This window comes from Meles meles, chromosome 10 (genome assembly GCF_922984935.1).
Source record: "Meles meles chromosome 10, mMelMel3.1 paternal haplotype, whole genome shotgun sequence".
NCBI classification, from domain to species: Eukaryota; Metazoa; Chordata; class Mammalia; order Carnivora; family Mustelidae; genus Meles; species Meles meles.
In genome coordinates, this window is record NC_060075.1 from 96,706,536 (window position 1) to 96,729,046 (window position 22,511).

The 22,511-nt window shown below is 56.7% G+C and overlaps 1 protein-coding gene across 10 annotated transcripts in view; it reads right to left on the reverse strand.

Moving 5' to 3' along the window:
- The window catches only part of TNS3 (tensin 3), a 200,427-nt gene that overhangs the window by 35,891 nt on the left and 142,025 nt on the right, over nt 1-22,511 (reverse strand). For all 10 annotated transcript variants that reach the window (XM_046020349.1, XM_046020350.1, XM_046020348.1 and 7 more), the window contains 3 exons: nt 15,136-15,308; nt 14,241-14,367; nt 14,073-14,156 (listed from right to left, as the gene is read on the reverse strand). In XM_046020349.1, the coding sequence (XP_045876305.1) occupies nt 14,073-14,156; nt 14,241-14,367; nt 15,136-15,308 (384 nt within the window). The remainder of the gene's footprint in view (nt 1-14,072; nt 14,157-14,240; nt 14,368-15,135; nt 15,309-22,511) is intronic.

Genomic DNA, 22,511 nt, shown 5'->3' on the forward strand with positions numbered 1-22,511 from the left:
TTCTGGAGGCTTCTCTGTGTGAACTCGGCCACCCGGGAAAGCTGGTTCAGCCCTAGTTCCTCCAATCCTATTCCCTCCCATTGAGTTTCTGAATTCATGTCACTTTCCTTTCCCTGGTCTACCTGCTTCCTGTTCAGCTGCCCCACCCAGCACCCACCAGCTCTCCCTGAGGTTAACCACCCATCAAACATCAGATAGAGGACACGGTTCCAGGCTGACAGTAGCCACTAGCTAGGGGCAGGATGGGAGGCCGCGCCGGTTCCACGAGTCTCAAGTCCACACTCATAAGTGTACATCCTGGCAGGATGGACACATCAGTGGGTGCGGACGAGAAGCAGGAAGGGTGTGGTCCATGAGAAGGGTCGTCTGGACCCCACCTCTTGCTGTCCCTGTGACCCCGTTACCTTATGTCACAGGAGAAGGCCAGCAGTGACAACCATCTCAGGGGACAGGAGTCAAAGTGAGCGGGGCGGAATTCGGCACCAGTCCCAGCCGGGCCACCGGCCTCTGCCCGTCGCTGAACATCCTTTGGCCACCGTCCTGCTTCCAGATCAGCTGGGCGGCTATCTGTGTCTAGGGCTATTACCAGATTTCTTCAAACTGGTTTACAAGGCATGCCAACTTTCTCGACAAAGAACTGCGGAAAGCTGCCTGCCAAGTACCAACCACTGCCTGCCCGGCGCTGGGCTAAGCCGTGTGTTGGCATTGCCAGATTTAACCCTCAGGAAAGGTTTCCACAGGCGAACCATCAGCACCGCGTGGCAGACGGGGACACAGAGCTTCTGGGCAGTGAGGCGAGCTGAGAGGCTGGATCCAAGGAGACCCGCAGTGGCGTCTGGGGCTGCGGAGGCTGCGCTCTGTCCCCACAGGGGGCAGATGTCAGAGTCGGAACTTGGGGGTAAGATCGCCCCACCCTCCTGCCTCTTCCCCCCAGATGCTGTAGGATGTGGCCTTGGGGTCCCACCCGGCCACTGACATGGAGGGAGGGAATGACCCTCCCCCGGAATCAGCGGACTGAGACTCTCGAACCTCATCTCCAGGGTCACAGCAATATTCCCGTGCTCCCCGACCTCTCGTCCGTCGACCCGCACACAAAACTCACTAGAAACGACTCCCGTGCACAACAGGCAACGCGAGACCCCACGCGAGCCTGCAGCTGGGAGGGGGAGCGTGAGACCTGCGTGCGGCAAGAACCAGAAGACGACGCTGACCAGCTCGGGCTTCACTTCTAAGTGACTACAGGGCTTTTTGCAGTGGGGTTTTTCCTGTCTCTCCCTCTTACAGGTCCCCAACCTTCCAGCTACAGCACGCATAACCCTGGGTCCCAGCCCCCCCCCCGCCAACACCCTGCAGGCTCACCTGGGCCAGGTGGGAGGGCAGACCCGGGAGGGCAGGCAGGGACCCTGATGTAACAACGTGAGCAGGTCATGCCCTGACTGCGGGTCTTGTGTTGAAGTCCTGGTCTCCTTCAGACATGCTCCCTCTGGCTCCACTCTCATGGGGACCACAGTAAACCCCATTCTGAAACCCTCGTTGCTCCTGGCGCCTGCCTTCCGCCTCTGCCTGCGGCCGACAGCCCTGCTCCTCCCGGGAAGCCGGGGCCCAGCACCTGGATGCAGCCCCGGGACCTCTGTGGCCGGGCCAGCCGACCTCCCGCGGGCCCTGCGGCAGACGGTGGCAGCTCTGGAACGGGGCAGGCGCACTTTCTTGGTTTTAGCTAAAGAATGTGCTGTGCTGGGAGCAGCCGGCTCCCAAAGCCACACATCTGTGAAGCAGCCTCTCCTCTGCCCCAGCGAGTCCCACAAAGACAAAGCATGGCTTTCTTCTGGAAGGAGGGGCCCTCCCTCTGGGGGGGCTGGGGCTGGGGCCTCTCTCACAGAGTCTCAGGACCCCAGGACTGTCCCCAAGTGACAGGGGACGTGGGGAGAGGCATGGTCCTTGCAAGTCCCTCTGGTCTCCCTGGCTCCCTGGCTCTGGGACTCCGCCTCCCCCTCCCCCCGCCCCCCTCCCCCACCACTGGGGAGTTCAGGTTCCAGCCTGGGCCCCTGTGGGCTGCTGGGGGGTGGAGAGAGCAGCGCTTACCTGGGCAGCACGGGGCACTGCTCAGTCCATGGAAGGGCCCGGGAAGTCGCGGGCCGGGCGGAAGGCGCTCAGAGGGCTGTCCCAGGCGGCCCTGTGAGTGAGCGGCGTCCCCCACCCCCAGGGCAGGGCGACTCTGGGTTCCGGAGTCCCGGGGGGGTCGGGGCGGGACGGGGGTGGCCACCTCCGCGGAGGCCCATTCAGAGGGCGGCGGGAGAGCGCAGCTGGGAAAGAATCCGGGACTGGGAAAGAATCCGGGACTGCCGCGCGGGCGGCCTGCCCAGTGGGTGCCTCCAGACTGGCCGGGCCCCGCCTGCTCACTGCGCGGCCCGCTTCCTCTCCAGTCCTTCTCCGGCTTTAACCTCTTGCAAACTCCCGACTGAAAGCCTCCCCAGCTCTGGTCCAGCCCCGGAGCCAGCCTCACCCAAGGGACAAGCAGTGAGCATGCAAGGACCTCCCATCCCTCACAGCAGCATCTGCTGCCCCGGGACTTGCCCCTCAATGCCACCGCCCCCAGCGTGGACCCGATCCCCTGGGATCTACTGCTCACAACGGAGAGGCTTCCACCACCCACCAGAGTCCCTGATCAGCACGGCCCTGTCTACATGAGTCCCCTGGATGGAGACACACAGCTCACTGGGCCCCCACCACCAGCCTGAGCCCTGCACTCCACCCCTGTCCCAGGGCAGCAGCTGGGCCCTTACTCCAGCTCAAACCCTGCAGGTGGTCTTCCTGGAGGTGGCTGACTGACACCCCCACCCTTCCAGCTCACAGCCGGGCCCCTCGGCCCCTCGCTGGTGGCCCAGTCCACCAACAGGCCGCTGGCAGGGCTGAACACTCCCCTCCTCCCTCTTCTCTGTTCATGTTCTTCCCTCTCTCTAAAAGGCTAGCCCCCCAAAACAAACTGGCGAAGAACTCCTATACACTCTTCAAAACCCATTTCAAATGACCCCGTGTTTTTCCATGACTCTGAACACCAGCCCTGGCAGGCAGATGGAGGCAGGTGCCCCATCCCTCGTGGCCTGAAACCAGAGGGGTCCACAGAGCACAGCAGAGGCACGAGGCCTTCAAGACCGAAGCTCCCAGAAGCAGACGTGCACCTCCTGGCTGTGGGCCCATCAAGCACAGCATGGAGTAGGCCCTCACCCCTGCCCCCCTGCCCGCCCCACAGGTTGGGCACAGACCCACTGAGCCCTCAAATCCCAGCAGCAAGGCTGCTGCTGCCCCTCAGCCCACCCTCGGGGGAGAAGGGGACGCATCCCTCCCAGGACACATGTCTCTTGCTCTCAGCCCAGCGGGGCCTCACAGCAGCACAGTGGGACCGCACATGTACACACAGGGCCGCGGCCAGCCACGCCATCCTGTGCCGCCCACCCAGGGTGACCCTCCAGCCCACTCGCCGCCGTGGTGGGAGCCGACAGGTATGAACCCCTCACACGGCATGCCCGGGACCCCCCAGGCCCAGCTCTCTGAGCTCCTGGCCAGGAAGCGCCCTAGGACAGCTGCCCCAGGTCTGTGCAGGGCACTTCCTCTGGCTTGTTTATGTGCCTGCGGAAGGGGCAGCAAAGCTTCTGTCGGAAATGTCTGCCTGCAGCCTGGCAGGGCCTCAGCCGGCAGACGGACGGGCCCTTCCCATGGCCCGACTCTCCCTGAGGAGAAAGGAAGGTGATCGTGGTGCAGCCAGGCCCAGGAAGCCATTCCCGGGGCGGGCCCTTCCGGTGGTGCCCAGCAGACGCTGCAGGGCTGACAGGCGTGGGGCAGCCGTCAGGAGGTTGAGGGGAAGCAGGACATGCTTTCTGAACACCACTGCTGGGCGACTTTGTGCAAGCATGCCACGACCGGGACCGCCCCGGTAGGAGTCTACGGACCCTAAGAACCTTCTGGAGATGTGTCTGCCTGGTCTGCCTCTCTGCCGTGCTGGGTCCCCTGAAGCTGCTGTCCCCCCTGCAAGAGGGCCTGGGTCGGTGGGAGGACACTGCTGAGCTCACCCTTGTTGTGCCCCGGTAGGGTCACCCCATGATCACTGGGGTCACAGGTCCAGTGTGGACACGGCCCGGCTGCCCTCCCTCGGCGCACTCGGCTCAGACAGTGCCCACTGGCCCAACGGGTCCTCGCGGGGCCTGCGGTTTCCCCCAGTGAGGTCGAATCCAACCCCCACGGCGGGGCCCTGCAGGACGTCTCTGAGGACTTGGTGTCGGCCACAGCGGGGAAATTCGGGAGCCTCGCAGGGGAAGCTGCTGAGACCAGGGAGGGGTCACTCGTGCAGACCACAAGCCTTTCCTGCGACTATAGAAGAGGGCTCCAGGCCAAACAGACAAGATGGCCGCTGACCCGCACGCAGGTCTCCAGCAGGGGCTCTGCCCTCGAAACACAGAACTATGGGGTCTCAGGAAGCCCCTGCAGGACACACATGGGACACGGATCCTCCCGCCAGCACCCAGGGAGGCGTGCTCTGGGCTGCTTCCGACCCAGCCTGATCATCTGCTTTCGCAGAGAAGGGATGGAGAGCAGACGGGACTTCACGGCAGCCCAAGGTCAGTGTCCTCCAAAGCCTGGCCAGACTGCCTGCACCCGAGGGCACACAAAATTCACGCACAGGTCCCCCTTCCCCGCACACGCTGGGCTTTGCTGGAGTATCAAAACGTTCTCCCAACTTCCAGGCTCCTGGGTTTCCTATCAATGTGCTGGTTCTCTATGGAAGCACACATAAGTGCATGATCGTGGTAAATGCTCACAAAGCAAAGGGCCCCTCGACCCAGGCCCAACCAGCAGTGTTCGCGCATGCGGCGTTTCAGCTCCCTGCTCCACGTGTGCGCGACACGTGCTCAGACGTGACAGCATTTGAGCCCAAGACCATGTCTCCACACCTCAGCAGAGCAGAGCCTCTCTGACCAGGGGCTCAGGCGAACACCCCCAAAGGCTCAGGACAGGGGGACCGTGGCCAGGAACCAGGGACGAGAGGCAGAGGGCCTGTCCCCCTGCTTGGGCTCTCTCAAATAAATAAAACTTAAAAAAAGAAAAAAGAAAGGTATCCTGAGAGGCCCCACAGCTAGACGCAGATCACCGGGGAGGCGGCACGAGCCCCCCGGAGTCTGTCCCTCACAGGCTGGGGCTGGTCCTGCACTTGGCTGGCAGGGCTCCGAGTGGGGAATGCGCACACCCCACCCCTCACCAGGGAAACGCGAAGAAACTCTGCTGAGAGTCAGTAATGGTCCAGGGGAGGGGGAAGAAACGAGCGGATTGGAACACATCAGAAAACAAAGATCCCTCTGAACCAAGAGCAGCACACAAAGGGCAGCATTCATCGCGGCCGGGAAATGGCCGGCTCACGTGGGGACACTTCCAGGCTGGCCCGCTGGGGTGAGGCACGCAGAAGGCCGACCCGGCGCGCCTCCAGAGCCGCCTTCCAGCGGGCAGATGGACGCTCTCATGCCCGGGCCCAGCTGCACAGGGACACCAGCAGCCCGCGGGGGACTTTATTGTTAACTAGAACTTGAAACACTCAAACTTCTCTCTTCGTTTTCCTCCTCAGGGTCCCCGGGGTTCAGGCGCCGGCGCACTGGTGCCCGATCCATACCGGTTCCTAGGGATGCACAGTCCCCAGGAGGCCTTCTCCAGCGCAGACCGGGGTGCCGTGGGTATCACCAGCGTGCACAGTCACGGAGACTCCCGTCTGGGCACACGCGTGCACCTCCTCACAAATGCGGCACCAGGACCACGCCAGTGTGCTTGCCTGCACCGTCTGCAAGGCGCAAAGCCCTGGGGAGTCGAAGAACGTCACGTGCTCCCATCCAGCCTTCATTCCTGCTATAAACATTCTCATCAGAACTTCGTAGTTTCAAAAGAAAAGCAGAGCCGGTACAGGAAGGGAAGCGGACGCCTGGTAGAAGCCTTTTACAATCTGTCAAGCTTTGAAGAGCAACAGCTTTTTTTTTTTTTTTTTTTTTTTTTAACAAAAATAAAACGCTGGGCTCCAAGTACTCTCTCCGGGTCCCTCTCTCAACAAGAAGGTCCCGGAGACGCCCTCTGGCAGACATCACCCGTCTGAAACCATGTCCAGTGTCCAGCGCACCCCTTGTATCCCGAGGCTGGGGAAGGCCCACGAGCTCCATCCTTCCCTGGCGATCAGAATCCCTCCTGGTCAGCATGACTGCCCCCAGGACGGGAGAGGGGACACCGCACCTGTGACAGCCAGGGCCCCAGCAGGACCAGCCCTGGTCCCCAGAACAATGACGACAAAATGGAGGTTGTATAAAGTATAAAGGCATCCTCCTTCTAGGAACTAACATTGCCCGTCAATCATTTTCCTTGCCACCAGAAGCCCCCCCCACAGCGGGGTGGGGGGGTCTCTAAATGCCACCTGTGAAGGCTCACAGAGGACAGCAGATGACAGCAGACAAAGGTGGGGTCCCACACGGGCACGAACCACCCCTGAGAGGCTCACGCTCCTGGTGGGTTTCACATTCTGTGAATTTCACCTCAACTAAATGAAACTCTCAAGGATCACATTCAAAGCTGACGGACATCAGAGACAAATTTTGCGATGGAACATTCCCGTTCTTCCCCACTTACGTGGTGAGTATCAAGACTGAGTCTCAGGTCAGAAAAGGCAGCCTAACTGCTCCTCTGACCTGTATCTTTCTCTCCCATGACTGATCCCTCCTTCAATGAAACTCTTAAAACTTTCTTGTTTCAAGAAGCAAGGTTCCTACTGAGGCTTTAAAAGGTTCTGCGCCCACGTCCAGCGTGTGGGGCTCTTCCCACCAGACCAGGCAGCCTCCGAGGCCACCAGGGCTCCTGCAATCCGCCTCGACCCCAACACATCTGCCCGGAGACACAGACCCACAGATCAGGGGTCGGTCCCCCAGCACCGCTCTCCCCACCCCAGCCCCACGTCCAGGCTATCACCTGGGTTCTGAGCGACCAGCCACAGACCAGACATTCCCCGGTCCCTCGCTGGGCTTGATGAAGTCGCTGGAGCGGCTCACAGAACTCAGGGACGGGGTTCACTCCCTGGATCATCGGTTTGTTATCAAAGGGTTAACTCAGGAATGGACAGAAGAGCCGCCAGGGGAAGGGCCTGGGGAGGAGGCACGGGGCTCCCATGCCCCACCTCAGGGCCCACGGTCCCCACATCTCCACCTGCTCACCAACAGGGAGCTCTCCAGACCCTGTCCTTTGGGCTTTTATGGGGATTTCGTTACAGGGACACAGGGATGTGTCTGATCAGTCATTGCCTTGGGTGATTGAATCAACCTGAGCCCCTCCCCTCTGCAGGTCCGGAGGTGGGCTGAGAGGTTCCACCCTGCCATCACTGGTCAGTTCCCCTGGCAACCAGCCCCCACCCCCAGGTGCTTCCCAAACATCACCTCCTTAGCATCACAAGAGACCCCTTTCCCCTCCTCCCCTTAAGGAATTCCAAGGGTTTGGGGAGCTCTGTCTCAACAAAGGGCTCAGAGACCAAATCTGTCTTTCTTACTAGAATCACAGTATCACAGGTTCACATCTGGAATTGCTGAAAAGTCTGGGGATGGTGTCCCCGTGGGCACCCGTCTCCTGGGGTGGGACACAGGCGGGTTAGAAATGCACTGGACATACCGCCTACCCAGGCTCGCACTGGTGGGTCCCAGGTGGGGCAGACCTGCCGGTCTCTGTCCTCACGGGGCTCAAGGCCTCAGACAGGAGGGTCCAGCTCAAGGCCCCACGTGCCCCAGCACAGAAGCCCCATCCAGTCCTCAATCCCTCCGGTACCAGCACCTCTGGGAGAATTCATGGTATCTGAATTCATGTTTAAACACTGATTGTTTGGGTAAATGTTTAAAGGTCCCTCGCTGTCCTGGGGGGTTGCTGAGAGAGGAGCTTACTGGGCACCCCCCACCCCACAGCAGCGGGAGCAGGTCAGGGAGGACCAGTCCCAGCGCTGACCCCCATAACCCCAGGACTTTGGCTTCTCCTTCCAGCATCTGTCTCTACCCCGGGGCACCCTGAGGCTTTTTAATTATTCTGTTTGTTCAGTGCATAGGCTTGTTTCTGGTGAGGGGTGGATGTGAGGGGCTCAAGGCAGGGGGTGGGCCAGGCAGGCTCCAGGGACACCTGGCACTGAACCTAGGTGGCCAGAGGACCTGGAGGAAACCAGAACAGAGGACACGTGGGCTGGGGAGTAGAGGGCACGCGCTGCCCCCAGAGCCGCAGGGCATGGTGGGCCTGACCTGGGACAGAGTCCCTCTGTGACAAAACCAGAGTTAGGGTTCTAGGAGCCCCTTCTTCTGGAGGCCAGCCCGCCGGGCTTCCGCCCTCCAGCAGCAAGAATCCTGTGGGGCTAGCTTAGCAAGAATCCCCCTCCCCTGACATCCCATTCAGGAACTTTCCATCCACAGACCATCCCTCTGCTCTGAGCTCTCCGCTGCTGCCACAGGACCAGATGAAATCTGTCTTTCCCACCTTCAGCTGACGCCTGCCTGTCTCTGACACCTGTCCTGTGGGTTGTCCCAGAAGCAACCTGGTGGATGGGGACTCAGCTGACACCCCATTATCTTTGAGACAGCGGAAGAGATTCTATGTGAAGCGTCACACTAACCCTGCGCTGAGACCGTCACGGGAACAGCAACGAAGTCAGAACTTGAGATTTCTCCCTTAGTCTAAGTAGCAGGTCCTGAACCCTGCTCTCAGTCACACACTCCAGACTGCCTCAACAGGGAACAACCAGTACCAACTGGTTCTCCCCACCGTGGGATCCCTGGATCCGTCATCCCTGCTTGCGCGCATACCAACAGGAGGACAGCGCTGGTGAGTGGGAGTGCCCCCTGCGCACGTGTGGACACGTTTACTCACCACCAAGGGCTCCCGGATTTAACCTGAACTCCTTGTTACATAACATTCCACACACATACAGAAGCAGGCAGAACAGTATGATAAGGTCCCCACCCAATCTGCCAGCACTGCTCCAACCACACCCCGCCCCCCATCTCCCCCAGTGGGACCAACACTGAGCTTGTGGGTCTGAGATCATTCTGGATTCATACGCGGAGCTCAGGATTACACAGAGATGCTCTATAAACACCGGGGTACAGGCTTCGGCGAAAGTGTCAGTCTATTTCTTCGGGATAAAAACTCAGGGCTCCTCGTCGAATGACATGAATTGACATGTAAAAGTTTTTTAAGGAAAGTGCCAGACTGTCTCCCACGGAAAGGTTGCACGTGTCCCACCCCCACTAGCAGGACAGGAGAGTTCCAATTCCTCCACTTCTCACCAGCACTCGGTGTTGAAACTATGTTTCATTTTACCCGTTACGCTGGGTTCACCAGTGAGGGGTCCACCAGTGATCTCTCACGTTTCCCCAGTGGTAATGATGCTGGGCGTCTGTCGCGTGCGCATCTGCCATCCGTCCCCCTTGTTCAGGGAGAGGTCTCCTCCTGGCTCTTACCCGCTTTCTGATCGGGTTGTTTCTTTCTCTACTGCTGAGTATTTTGAGTGCAGAATCTTCTCTCAGTCTGTGGTCTGCCTTTTCACCTCCTGGCAGGTTCTTCCAATAGAAAATTCTTTCAGTTTTGATCAAGTCCTACTTTACCAATTTTCCCTTTTATGAATTGCACTTTGGGTGCTAATCTAATTAAGCCCTGAGTGGCCTGGATCCCAAAGATTTTCTGCTATGTGTTTTTCCTTAAGGTTTTACAGTATTATATTTGTTTATGATCTCTTTTTAAGTTAACTTCAGTATAAGATACAAGACTTTGGTTGACATTCATTTTTTTTTCCGACGGTGAGCACCGTTTGTTGAAAGGACAGTTTCACCTTCATTGACTTATCTTGCATATTTTTCAAAAGAAATCGGTTGGGCAGATTCATGTGGGGTGTATCTTTGGGTTTCCCATTCTGTTTCCCTGGCCTTGTGTCCGTCCCTTGATCCACACCACGCAGTCCTCATTTCTGTGGTTACCTAGAAAGTCTGGAAAGTCATCAATCCATGCCTCACTTTATTCTTTTTTCAAAATTATTTTAGCTAGTCTACTTCCTTTCTATCTCCACATACACTTTAAAATTATCTTTTCTATAAAAACAATCTTGCTAGGATTTTGATAGGAACTGTGTTAAAACTGTGTATCAGTTTGGGAGGAACTGACATCTTCACCAGGGTCTTCCAATCCATGAACATGGTATGCCACTCCATCTGTTTAAATCTTTTATTTCTTCCATTGACACTGTGGAGTCTTCAACAGACGAGTCTTGCATATTTTCTTAGGTTTATGCCAAATATATATATATATATATATATATATTTGGGGATTTTTTTTGATCTATTATGAATGGCACTGTATATTTAATTTAGGTCTTACACATTTACTGCTGGTCTATGCAAATATAACTGATTTTTGTGTGCCTCTCCTGGGTCCTGCAATCAGCTGACATCCCTTACTTGTTCTGGGAGGTTTTCTTCCTAGATTCCTTGGAATTTTCCACATAGATAAAATCGTGAATCTGCAAAAAGGGACAGTTTTATTTCTCCCTTTCTACTCTGTGGTCTTGTGCCCCCTCTTCTCGTGTGATAATCCTGTAGAACTTCCAGCATTATGTGTGAGCTGTACAGTTTTAATAGATTCTTTTAGGTTGAGGAAGGTCCCATCTGTGCTATTTTACTGGGAGTTTTTAGTCAGAACAGATGTAAATTTCGTCAAAAATTTTTTTCTTTGCATCAATTGATAGAACCTCATATGGCTTTTTTTTTCCTTTATCCATTAAATATGATGGATGATATTGATGGAATTTGAAAAATCAAAAGAGCTTTGCATCCCTAGGGTACATCCCACCTGATAAATGTGTGTAATTTTTAAATATACACTATTATTCTATTTCCTTGGGTTTGGTTAAGGGATTTTGTGTCTGTTCATAAAGGGATAACGGCCTCTTGTTCCTTTTTTGTTCTCTTTGTCTGATTTTGGTACCAGGGAACACTGGCTCCATGAATGAACCAGGATGTGTTCCTTCCCCTTCATTTCTGGAAGAGGCTGTGGAGAATTAGTGTTAATTCTTTACATGTCTGGTTAAATGCCCCAGTGGAAACGTCAGGGCCTGGAGAATTCTTTGGGGGCAGGGAGTATGTGTATGTCATGGATGAATTTCCTCACTAGCTACAGGGCATCCAAAGTGCCTAGTTCACACTGAGCGAGTTGTAACGGTGCATCGTCATGGTGAACCACTACATATGGCGCTGCCATCCTCTTCCTGTCTGCAGGCTGTGCGGTGAGGGGCCCCTTTCGTTCCTGACATTAGCAATTTGTGTCTTCCCTATTTCTCGTCCATCTTTGGAAAGACTGGCCAACTCTCTCGATCATCTCCAAGAACCTGCTCTTTTTTCATTTCTTTTTTCTATTATTTCCTCATTCATAATTTCAGTGATTTGCTTGTATTTTAAATACTTTTTTTCTTTAAAAAATAAATATTTTTTTCTTTCTGGGGATCTTGGGGTTATTTCCTTCTTCTTTTTCTAGGTTCTGGAGGCAGGCGTTCAAATTCTTCATTTCAGATTTTCTCCTTTCCCAACGTATATGTTTCCTGCCACGAGTGTTCCTCTCAGCTCTCTCTGAGCTCTGTCCTACCACTTGTGAAATATTTTACTTTCATTTTATTCACTTCGGTATATTTCGTGGATTTCCCCCGAGATTTTCTCTTGGACCCACGAATTATCTGCAAGGGGGCTGCATCACTTCCAGCATTTGAATATTTTCCTGTTACCTTTCTGTTACTGGTTTCTGGTCACATTCACTGTGTGGCACCCATTCTCTCTCTCTGCGGAAGCCTGTTCCACAGCTGGGCATGTGGTCCATCTGGGTTCCGTGGTCCCGGGGCCACGGCCAGTCCACCGCTCAGCTTCCTGGCATCTGTTTGACATACTGCCATGGGGGACAGGGAATGCCACATCTACTCCATGCCAGGAGGCCAACACCACCCTCCTGACGGGGGTTTAAAGCAAATACTTTCATGTATACACACAGTGGCACCTGGCACTAAACGACACAGAGCCGGGCGCCGTGTTAGATGCTGAACACAGCCCACCCCGACCCTGTGCGCCGGTCACAGATGAGGCATTCTTGTGTTTGCAGATGAGGCAACCGGTTCAGTGGTCACTAACTATGCACAGCACAGCTATTCCGTGACCGGACTCAAGTCAGGGCCCCCGCCAACCCGACGGTGTAGAGCAAAGCACACCTGGCTGGGGGGAGGCTGGCCGGCGCGCAGTCCCGGCTTTGCCCCCTGCCCGCTGTGTGGCTTGGGCGATGTGCTGGGCCTGTGTCCATTTACCCACCTGTGAGCAGGACGACAGGGACAGCGAACCCCACATCGTGACCGCAAGAGAAGAGAAATCACGCTGCAAAGACCACAGGGCAAATGTCATCTACACATGCATGAGCTGCCGCAGTCCCAGCACACAGGACCGCCACACGCGAGCAGGGTCCCCGCGCTCTGCCGGGCCGGTGGCACCTCTGAGGTCCATGCTGTGTGTGTGTGTGTCTCTGAGCCCTTTATGGACCAACAGCATCGGGGACGGTCCGATTAAAAATCCAGAGGACTCCCAGGTGTTCTTAGGATGCACCAGCTGCCCCTTGACTGCGCTCGCCTTTCCTATCTGAGCTCAGAGCCCTACTTCTCCCATGCGGGGACTCACACACGGAAGGCTCTGGGGACGTGCCGGCTGTGCTGGGCGTGCAGACTGTGCGCCACACACAGACACGCCAGCCACAGTACCCACGGGCCTGATGCCCCAGGGCTGGCACCCCTGCTGAGTATGCCGACCTCCTGCCTTCCCAGGCCTTTCTCAAGTTCCGGAAGGTTCCACATTCCCCACATGCTCCTCCACACAGTGAGCCTAGAGGCCCAGTCAGGGGCTGCTCCTCAGTCTGAAGGTTTTTTTCTGGTATTTTCTGTCCTCGGGCTTATCACCCATGTCCCACGGCCGTCACCGGCAAACCTGGTGTAAAAACACTGAAATGAGCCCTGGGTCACGGTCGGTTCCAGGAGGAGGGGTGAGTGGAGGCAGAAGCCATCTCCCTGTGTTTGCTGCACCTACATCGTTCCAGTGCAAGACAGACATGCGACGCCATGCGTGCGTCCCCATTGGTGTGATGCTTCCACAGCCACACACGCACGAACCGCACCACACGCCCTGCCTTGCCCGCAGGTCAGCCCCACCTGCCAGGAAAGGCCAGCGGGTTAACTGCTCCGCACGTAAAAAGAAGCGTGTACGGTCCTAAAGCCAATGGGACCTTCGAGGACAGCCCTTCCTGTAAATGACTCTCAGATCCGGTTTTCTCTAGGGAAAGAAGGGACATGGCACCAGCCGTCCTCACTGCGACCTCCACGGGGGGCCTGAGGACCCCTCATGGAATGCTCACGGGCCCTTCCCAGGGCAGAGAAGGGGCAGCAGAAAGCATCTACGAGCAGAGAAGAAAGATTCCAAAACGCACACAGGGCTCCAGCTCTACACCACCCCCCATGCTTGAGGCCAGGCTGTGCTGGACACTCAAGGCAAGGGCGGTGTCCACAGGAAGGGGTGCTGACTGGCCCTTCCCTCACCTGGGCCCACGTGCACTTGAACTCCGTGCCGAGCACGGGGACGTGTGCCAAGGCCGCAACAGACGCGTCCTCAAGGTTGTCACCCCCTCTGGGGAGATCCAGGACCGTGGGTGGCAGGGGTGGGGTCTCGGGCGGCCTTGAAGCACAAAGCTGGGCTCGCTGACCCTGCAGGCCCCAGTTCCTCTGGAAAGGGTGGGGCGGGCATTCCAGCGGCTGCTTCCAGCTCCAAGGAACAATGGGAGGAGGTCAAAACCATAGACACTGCACCCCGAGCGCCCACGAGCTTTCCCCTTGCTTGCAGGTCGCGGGCCATGGTTAGCCCCCAGCGGGCTGCGCTCCCCGGGCCTTTTGAGGGAGCTGTGGCACCCACAGAAACATGTCCACACAAGCCGCTGCCGAAGCGGAGGAAGGAAGGGATTCTTACCGTGAGCGCTTCTGTACAGATTGCCGGCGCTGTCCACCTGCGGCCCGGGCGGGGTGAAGGGCACGTAATGTTGGGGTGTTGTCACTGGAAAAGAAAGCAAAGTTCTGTTGCTGCATCCTCCCTGAAGTGGTGCGGCTGTCCACCACGCGGGCACGGCGTCTCGCTTACCATACGGTGTTTCTGGCGACACGGGAAACGCCGGCGTGGGAGAGGCGGAGTCAGCACCGCCCTTGGTTGGTGTGAAGGTCCTGCCGCTGATCCCGCTGGGGCCTGGGGGGTATGCGGCGGCCACCGTCTGGAATGGGCACAGGGAGTCAGGTGAAGGCCACCCTGATGACAGGCCCGGGCTGGCCCGCGCATGGGGACGGCGGCCACGCGCAGCACAGCCTTTGGCAGCCACCGTGAAGAACTGCAGTAACTCAAAGGAAGGGGGAGTCCCTGCGGCCCAGCCACCTGCAACCACGTGGAGCCGGCAGAGAGGGGCAGGCACCCGGTGGAGAACGGGACAAAACCATTCCTGCCTGTGGTGTGCTCATGGGCAGTGAGACCAGGGCACGGAGAAAAAGCAGAAGGACTTCTCCAAATAGCCCTTTTCTAAGCTACTCTGGGCTCTAAGTTTCCACCTGGACAATGAGAAAACACTAACGGGGACACACTCGTTGTTCGGGGTTTGACCTACCTCACTACATTCTGATTAAAGCCTGGAAGACGCTCCGTGGATCCCACCGCAGGGGCCACAGCCACGCTGACCCATTTCCTTCCTGCTTGCCTCCCGTGGCCAGAGACCACGGGCAAGTCCATGTCCTCCTTGGCCACCACCGTGCACCCTCGAGCCCCCTGCATGCTCCCGCCTCCCCGCACTGTGCAGTCCGGGCGATGAGGCCCAGCGGAGCCCACGGTGGCCACGCCGTGCCTTCTGGGGGCAGGGCTGCACATCCGGGCTCTCCAACCACACCCCTGGCCTTCCGGGAGAAACCCCGCCTGTGAGATGGGAGGGAGGCGGGTGGCGACAGGACCACAATCAGTAAAGGGGCCTGTCCAGCTGCCAGAGGACGGCGCCTACCTCCTTGGCGTCTGCTGGAGAGAGGAAAGGCACTAGACCTGTGGCCTGGTCTGCACTGGGGGTCTTCCCCCATCCACATCTGGGAAAGGCTGGCTGCCCCCCAGCATCGTTGTCATACTGCCCGAGGCTCAGCTTCCGGAATCTTCCACCCAGCGGCTCGTCCCCCGAGGAGCCTGACAAGAGAGACAAACATGGACTGCAGGTGCTTTTCCCACAGCAGAGGACAGAGTCCTTAATTAAAACCTGACTACAATTTCCCAAATTGACACTTATTTTTCCTAGTTCCGGAACCTTTTCAGCTCCCACTGCCCATGCCCCTCCCCCTGCCCCTGGCGGCCTTTGGTCTACCCGGTTCTGGACGTTTCCTAGAAATGGAATCATCCACCGGGTGTCCTCTGCTCTCTGGCTTCTGTCGCCAAGCGTGCTGTCCCAGCCTGTCACTATGGGAACCCACTTTTGTTCATTTCCCGCTTCTCCCAGCATCGTTCCCAGAAGGGGTCTGCGTGCCTCTGCTCCCCGCTGCCTCGCACAATCCAGCGCCATGGAGGCACGAGGGGAGAGCTCGTGAGGCTGGGATGGAGCCCCCCAACCCGGACCGTGCACGGCGGATTCTTGGTGGCTGCTACGCCGCCGTCTGCGTGCTGACCGTACCACTTTCACAGCCAGAAAAACAAGATGCTGGACTTCACTAGAGTTCAACAGCAAGACCCCCACAAACCTCTTTTCCGAACTTTATTGAAGAATTGGCGACATCCACCTGCCCAAGCCCATGTTTCTCCTTTTCTGTGAAGCCAAATCCGGGGAAAGGGGAGCAGGAGACCAGAGGCAGGGGGGAGAGACTCAAGCTAAAGGAGCACCACGGGAAGGCGGGTGCGCTCAACCCTCCCCCCAGCGGGGATCCCTTCGGAGAAGGACCATGGGGAGAAGGGGAACGAGCCCCGGGCTCCCTCGGGGGACCTCCTGTGAGCACCAGGCCCCGGGTGCTAAACCCCGGATGCCTCCGTCCCATCTCTGCCCCCTGCACAGCTCCAGCCCCACACTTCCGTTCAGACACCCTCCACCCGCGCTCGTCTTCCCTGCCAGCAGCCAGGACATGGGGACCTCACCAGCCCCTCAGTCACAGAGGACGCTGCATTCGATGCAGAAAACACGGCAAACCGGGACCACAGAGTCCGCAAAATCCCTGGGGACCCATGCATCCACCCACAGTCCTGGTCACCAGAGGGTTGGCCTGGGTGCAGCTCTTCCTCCGACGACGAGTACCGTGAGCCTGTCCCACTGGGTGACCCAGCGGCCCCTCGGCTGGAAGTTCACGTCTTCACTCGTCTCTTTTCCTCCTGGCACTGGACACCATATACCCTGGGCCTTGGGGTCCCCTCCCCTGGCTTAAAGCAGGGTAGGTGTCCCTAGGAGACCCTCTTAGGGCCATTCCCAAACACCAGCATGTCTCATTTTTGCAAATTCACTTCATTCCCAGGGAGGGGGCGGTGCTGGGGTCAAGGACGGGATAGAGCCCCCGCTGAGCCTGCAAACCCTGTGTCAGCTTGGCCTTGGCCAGGCTCCAGGAGGCTCAGATTCACTGTGGGGTGCAGGGCTCGCAGGCTGGGTCATTCAGTCATTCAGCAGATACGCAGGGACGGAGCGTGGCTGTGATCTGTGATCAGCCCCAGGACAGAAGGCGTCTCAGCCCCTGGCACACCCACTCACCCAATCTTTGACGGATGCAACTTACAGCAGCCGTCACCAGAAGGAGCGGTCATGCCCAGGGCAGGGAAACTCCTGGGTACCCGGATGCCCCCGCTGAGCCCCTCCGGGAATGCAGGCCAAGACCACAGGGTGCCCACAAAGCGCTTCGCAGCAGGACTGAATTCAGCCTGACCTGGGAGATCAGCACTGTGGTCGCCAACTGCCACCGAGTCGACAGAGCAGCAGGAGGGGACCCGCTCAGATTACTCCATAAAACACTGGATTAAACAACCACAAACCCAGAAGCCCCTTGACAAGTCTGCACCTGTTCGTAAATACACACTGATCTTTCGGAACTCAGAACCCGTCTGTATCTTCCTTACACTCCAACAGGGCGACTCAGACCTCTGGAGGTGACTGTCTGATCTTGTCCACAGGTGAAGGACTTGAGAACTCACAAGGTGGGGTCCCGGCCCCTCCTCTGCCCTGTCGAAATCAAGCCCAGATCAGGCGTCACCACACTGATCCCCAGAACTTGACGTCTGTCCAGCTTCCAAATTCCACAACAGGGCTGGAAAAGGTTTGCACCAGCCCTCTGAGTGGGCGGGGTCAGCCCTCTGAGTGGGCGGGGTCAGCCCTCTGGGTGGGCGGGGTCAGCCCTCTGGGTGGGCGGGGTCAGCCCTCTGGGTGGGCGGGGCGGGGCGCACGCCCAGGCAGAGCCATAAATACAAAACAGCCATTCTCAAACTTGGCTGCACGTTAGAATCGCATTAAAATTCCTGGTGTGCAGACCTCACCCCTTCCCTGGGAAGGCAGAACCCGCGGGAGTGTGGCCCAGAGCCTGGCATTTTTCTAACAACTTGCTGGTGCCCCTGACTCAGGACCATGCCAAGCGCGGAGGCAGGTCTCTGGCAGGGACTCCAGTTCCACAGGTGGGGGCCTTTAAAACCATTCTGATGCCCCCATTGCAGCCCAGGTCAACCCAAGCAGGCCCTCTAGAGGCAGACGCTGTCTCCGCATCTGGTAATGCTCCCGGGTGACTGCTCTCTGTAGCCAAGGGGGCCATCTGCTGCCCCAGAAAGTAGATGGAAACTTCCGAGAGCACGACCTTTGTCGTGGATCTGGGCCACTAGAATGCGAAGTGTCCAGAAGCCATTTATTTACCTCCAGACAACCTCAGAAGAATGAGGTGCTGGGTCATACAGGCAAGCACATTGGGTTCTGGAAACTCCCTTGCATTCCTAAGAGTGAGGACAAACAGCAGCCAAAGCCTGCCCCGCGGCTGTGGTCCTGGGAGGCCTCCCCAGTCCAGCTCCTTCAACTAGATGCGTGCATCTTCTCAAGAGAGAGTGGGCGAGGTCAAAGGACCTGCTCAGCGCGACAGGGAAAGTACCCTGCTGAAATGTCCCCAGAATGGCTCCAGGAGCTTTATTTCTCCCTAAGCTGCCACAGGGATCGCCCATCCCTGCCACCTGCAGGGTATATTGGCGGAGAGCTAGGAGACGTTTGTAAGAAATTCCCAGCACTGGCCAAAACTCAAGACAGTAGCAGAAGCAGCCTCCAGCAGCAGAGACCTCTCCTTCTGGGTCCCTGGCCACCCTCTGAGGCCCCATCCCCGCACCAGGGGAGCCCATGGGAATGGGCTGTCACTGGCACCACAAGGCCAGGGGCCAGAGAAGGCAAGCCTGTCTTTTGGATTGCAAAACTGAAAATCCTTTTCACTGGGAAACACCAAACCCCTTGGTTAGGTCACATTTCTTCCCAAAAGGTGCACTTAAAATGGAAAGGATATGTCTCAAAAGCTAGAAGGCCATCCTTCCAATATGAGAAATGTTAGCCATCCTGCTCCCACCGTTCACTCAAAATCAGACAGGACCTCAAGCAAAATGTACGCAGCCACACAGCAACCAAAAGGCAAGTTCCCTACCCGACTCACTGAAAACACCAAAAGCAGAGTCTGGTGCCTGGCTTTGGGTTCCTTCTGCCTCTTTGAATATATTTTCCCTTTGAATGATCTGTCCCCTTCCCAAGGCACTAGGTCTCGATGGCCCGCTCCTCAAAAATGATGTCTTTTAGCAACCGTAGCTTTTTTTTTTTTTAAGATTTTATTTATTTGTCAGAGAGAAAGAGAACAGGAGTGGGAGGAGGGGCAGAGGGAGAAGCAGGCTCCCGGCTGAGCAGGGAGCCCAACGCAGGGCTCCACCTCAGGACCCTGGGATCAGGACCTGAGCTGAAGGCAGATGCTTCACCCACGGAGCCCCCCAGGCATCAGCAACCTTAGCGTGACACAGGAAGGTCACCGGAGCTGTCCACTTCAGGACCACCCTCGGGACAGGGAGGTGCAGGCTGGTGCCTCTGCCAGTGCCCCTGCTGGAGAGGTCATGACCTCTCTATCCAGACACAAAAGACCTTACCAGGCTTACCCAGGGGTTAAGTAAATGACAGTTGTCTGTAAGTGATGGTGTACATGGCCATTAGGGGATCGCATCCCTGTGGACCCACTAGTTCTTAGCACATCCACGCCAGAGCTTTGGGAAACAAGTCACCCACATCAGAGGCCAGGGGGGTCTCCAGAGCAAACTTTCCAACATCAGAGGGGGTGGTCCCTTGACAAGTTAAACAAAAAAGGGCCATGTGGCCCAGCAGTTCCACTCATGCACTGAAAACATTCGGGGAGCCTGGGGGGCTCAGTTGGTTAAGCACCTAAGTTCAGCTTAGGTCATGATCCCGGGGTCCTGGGATGGAGTCCCATGTCAGGCTCCACACTCACAGGGAGCTTGCTTCTCCCTCGCCCCCTGCCCCCCCCCCCTTCTCGAGCTCTCTCTCCTTCTCGCTCTGCGTCAAATAACATCTTAAAAAAAAAAAAAAAAAAGAACCGAAAACATTCAGAACATTCAGGGTAGTACTTGCACACGGATGTTCACGGCAGTGCTATTCTCAACAGCCGAAGCGCGAAGTGACGGGATCCACGCTCGGGTGAGCGGCATACACACTGTCCGATCACCCAGCGGATACAAGGCAGCCTCACACAGGAAGGAAACTCTCACACATGCTGCCGCCTGGACGAGCGCGGAAAAGCAGACGCTCAGTGAAAGAAATCAGACACGCACCATAAAAGTCCATTAAATGAAATGCCCAGCACAGGCAAATCCAGGGTCAGAAGGCAGATCGGAGCGGCCAGGGGCCAGAGCTGAGAGACAGGACTGACCGATAATGGGGACCGTGCACTGCACAAGTCACCGAATTTGGGGCTTTAGAAAATCGCCATGGATGCACCCCCTTGCCTTGCTAACTTGCTCAGAGGCAGACGTCCTGGTGTTGACGTGACCTTGGGTTGCTGCATGTCTTTGCATGTCTCCTGCATGGAAAACAAGGCGTGCAGGGCAATGACGTCAGGCTGCTTTCTGAGTGCCCACATACCCTCACGTTCTTACACTGGATCCCTCTGTTTAGGGTTTAACATCTAACGTCAATGGGTGGGCTTTCCAGGGTCGATGACTCAAAGTTGCTACTTCTCAGGGCACTCAGGTGGCTCAGTCTGGGAAGGGTCTGACTCTTGAGCTCAGTGCAGGTCTTGATCTCAGTGCGTCTTGATCTCAGGGTCATGAGTTCAAGCCCCACCACGGGCTCTGTGCTAGGCGGGGAGCCTGCTTAAAATAAAAGCTGCTCCTTCTCATTGCTATGAATTCCCCTCGGTATGAACAGGTTCCCTGACTCAGTATTAACACGGTGGATGGATCCTGTCATTGTGGGCTCGGGTCGAGGTAACATGAACAAAATATTTGGCAACATGAAGTAAGGAGCCCTTGAGGGATGGGAAAAACAGAACTGGCTTCCTGCCATCTGTGGGACCATCCATTTCACAGACTGAGTCCTTTCTTTTGCTACCTGGGCATCATCAGGCAAAGTCTCCCCTACCTGAAGGATATGACCTGAGAAACCTACCTACGTGCTGGGCTGCAGGGAGGGGTGCACACCCCCAGGGCGTCAACCCGAGCAAGAGAGAGCCACAGACGGAGTAAAACACCCCAAAACCCACCTTCCCACCTCACCCCCTTTCACGAGGTGAAAGCTTTCCAACAGGACCCTCTCCTGTCTTGTGGGCAGGGACAGGCTCCCTACACTGTCCTGTGACAAGCCTCTTGAATTCAGCAGAGCAACATGGGTCCTTGGAGAGTCATCGCCTTCCTGCCAGCACCACAGCCTTCTACTACTGACAAACATCACTGTGTGCCAGGACACAAAGAGGCTTTCTGGCTGGTGGCAGAGTCAGAGGTTCGTGGAATAAGGGCTCAGCCATGGGACGCACAGTCAGACAGATGGAAGTTCTGGTTACATGCCACGGTAGACACAGAGATCATGGGTGACTCAGAGAAGCTCAAGCATGATGCCTGGGACAGCACAGGCACTTACTTACAAGTGCCTACCGTCCCTGCTATCGTCATCAACACCACTGTCACGCCAGTGGTCACCGCCACCATCACAACCATCACCATCGTCACCATCACCGCCGTCATCGTCATCATCACCACCACCACCACTATCAAGCTGGCATCAAGCCGACTTTCTCAGGAAATGCTCAGCTTTCACATACAATCTTCCTCCCAGAAGTAACCAGACCCACACTGTGTGTGCGGCCAGTCATGAGCTGTCAGACACGCAGCAGTCTCCAAGAGTAGCTACGGGGAATGCCATTCCCAACATCCTAACACTAGGTAACTAGTGGTCTTTCTTAGGATCAGTCCATATTCTACAAAGAGTGAGGGATTCTACTTGCCTCCGGATGCTGAGGTCCCCACACCCAAGTATTTGCTACAGAAGAATTGCATCTGAGGCACAAGGCAGACCAGGCAGGGTCTCGCTGCAAGGTACAGCACCTTAGAACTTGCCCACCCATTTCCTGTCTGAGCAAGACTCAAGGTGGCTCTGGTCAGACACGTGTCGATGGGGCCAAGCCTCAGGCACACAGACACAGACAGGAGGCACGTGTCAGGGGACAGCCACCATGCTAGTACTGCCATGGTGCCTTTCAGACTTGCCAGTCCTCCTGGCTTGGCCACATGTGGCTCAGCTCAGCTGAGCAGCCCTGGCCTCCCCATCAAGGCTGGGGATCTGGAGGCTCTTCCAAGCACAGGGTTCCTGCATTCCTAAACCTGGAACGTGCCAGGACTCAAAACCAGTTGGTTAGGCACCCTGTTGGGACTTCCCAGCCACCTAATGATTTTTCTTTTGTTTCTGTTGCCGGCTGATCCAACCTTTTCCAACTGACAAGTATAACTACTGATGTTTAAATTTTAAAATCAAATGGGTTCTGGGACACCTGGATGGCTTGGTCCGTTGAGCATCTGACGTGTGATCTCAGCCCAAGTCATGATCTCAGGTTCCTGGGACTAAGCCCTGTCTCGGGGCTCCACTGAGCATGGCGTCTGCTTGAGACTCTCTCCCTCTGCACCTCCCCCTGCATGCTCTCTCTTCTCTCAAATGCATACATACATGCATAAAACCTTAAAAAAATCAAATGGGTTCCAGTATTCTGTACGCCTGCTGGGTAGGTTCCATGCCTCAATCTACAAGTCTGAGAGCTACAGATGTGAACCTTCTTTTGAGGGGATTTTATGAAGACAAGACAACCCAGGACAAGCGGCAAATCCTGCCTATGGGCTGTCGTGAGCATGATTCCACACTACCAA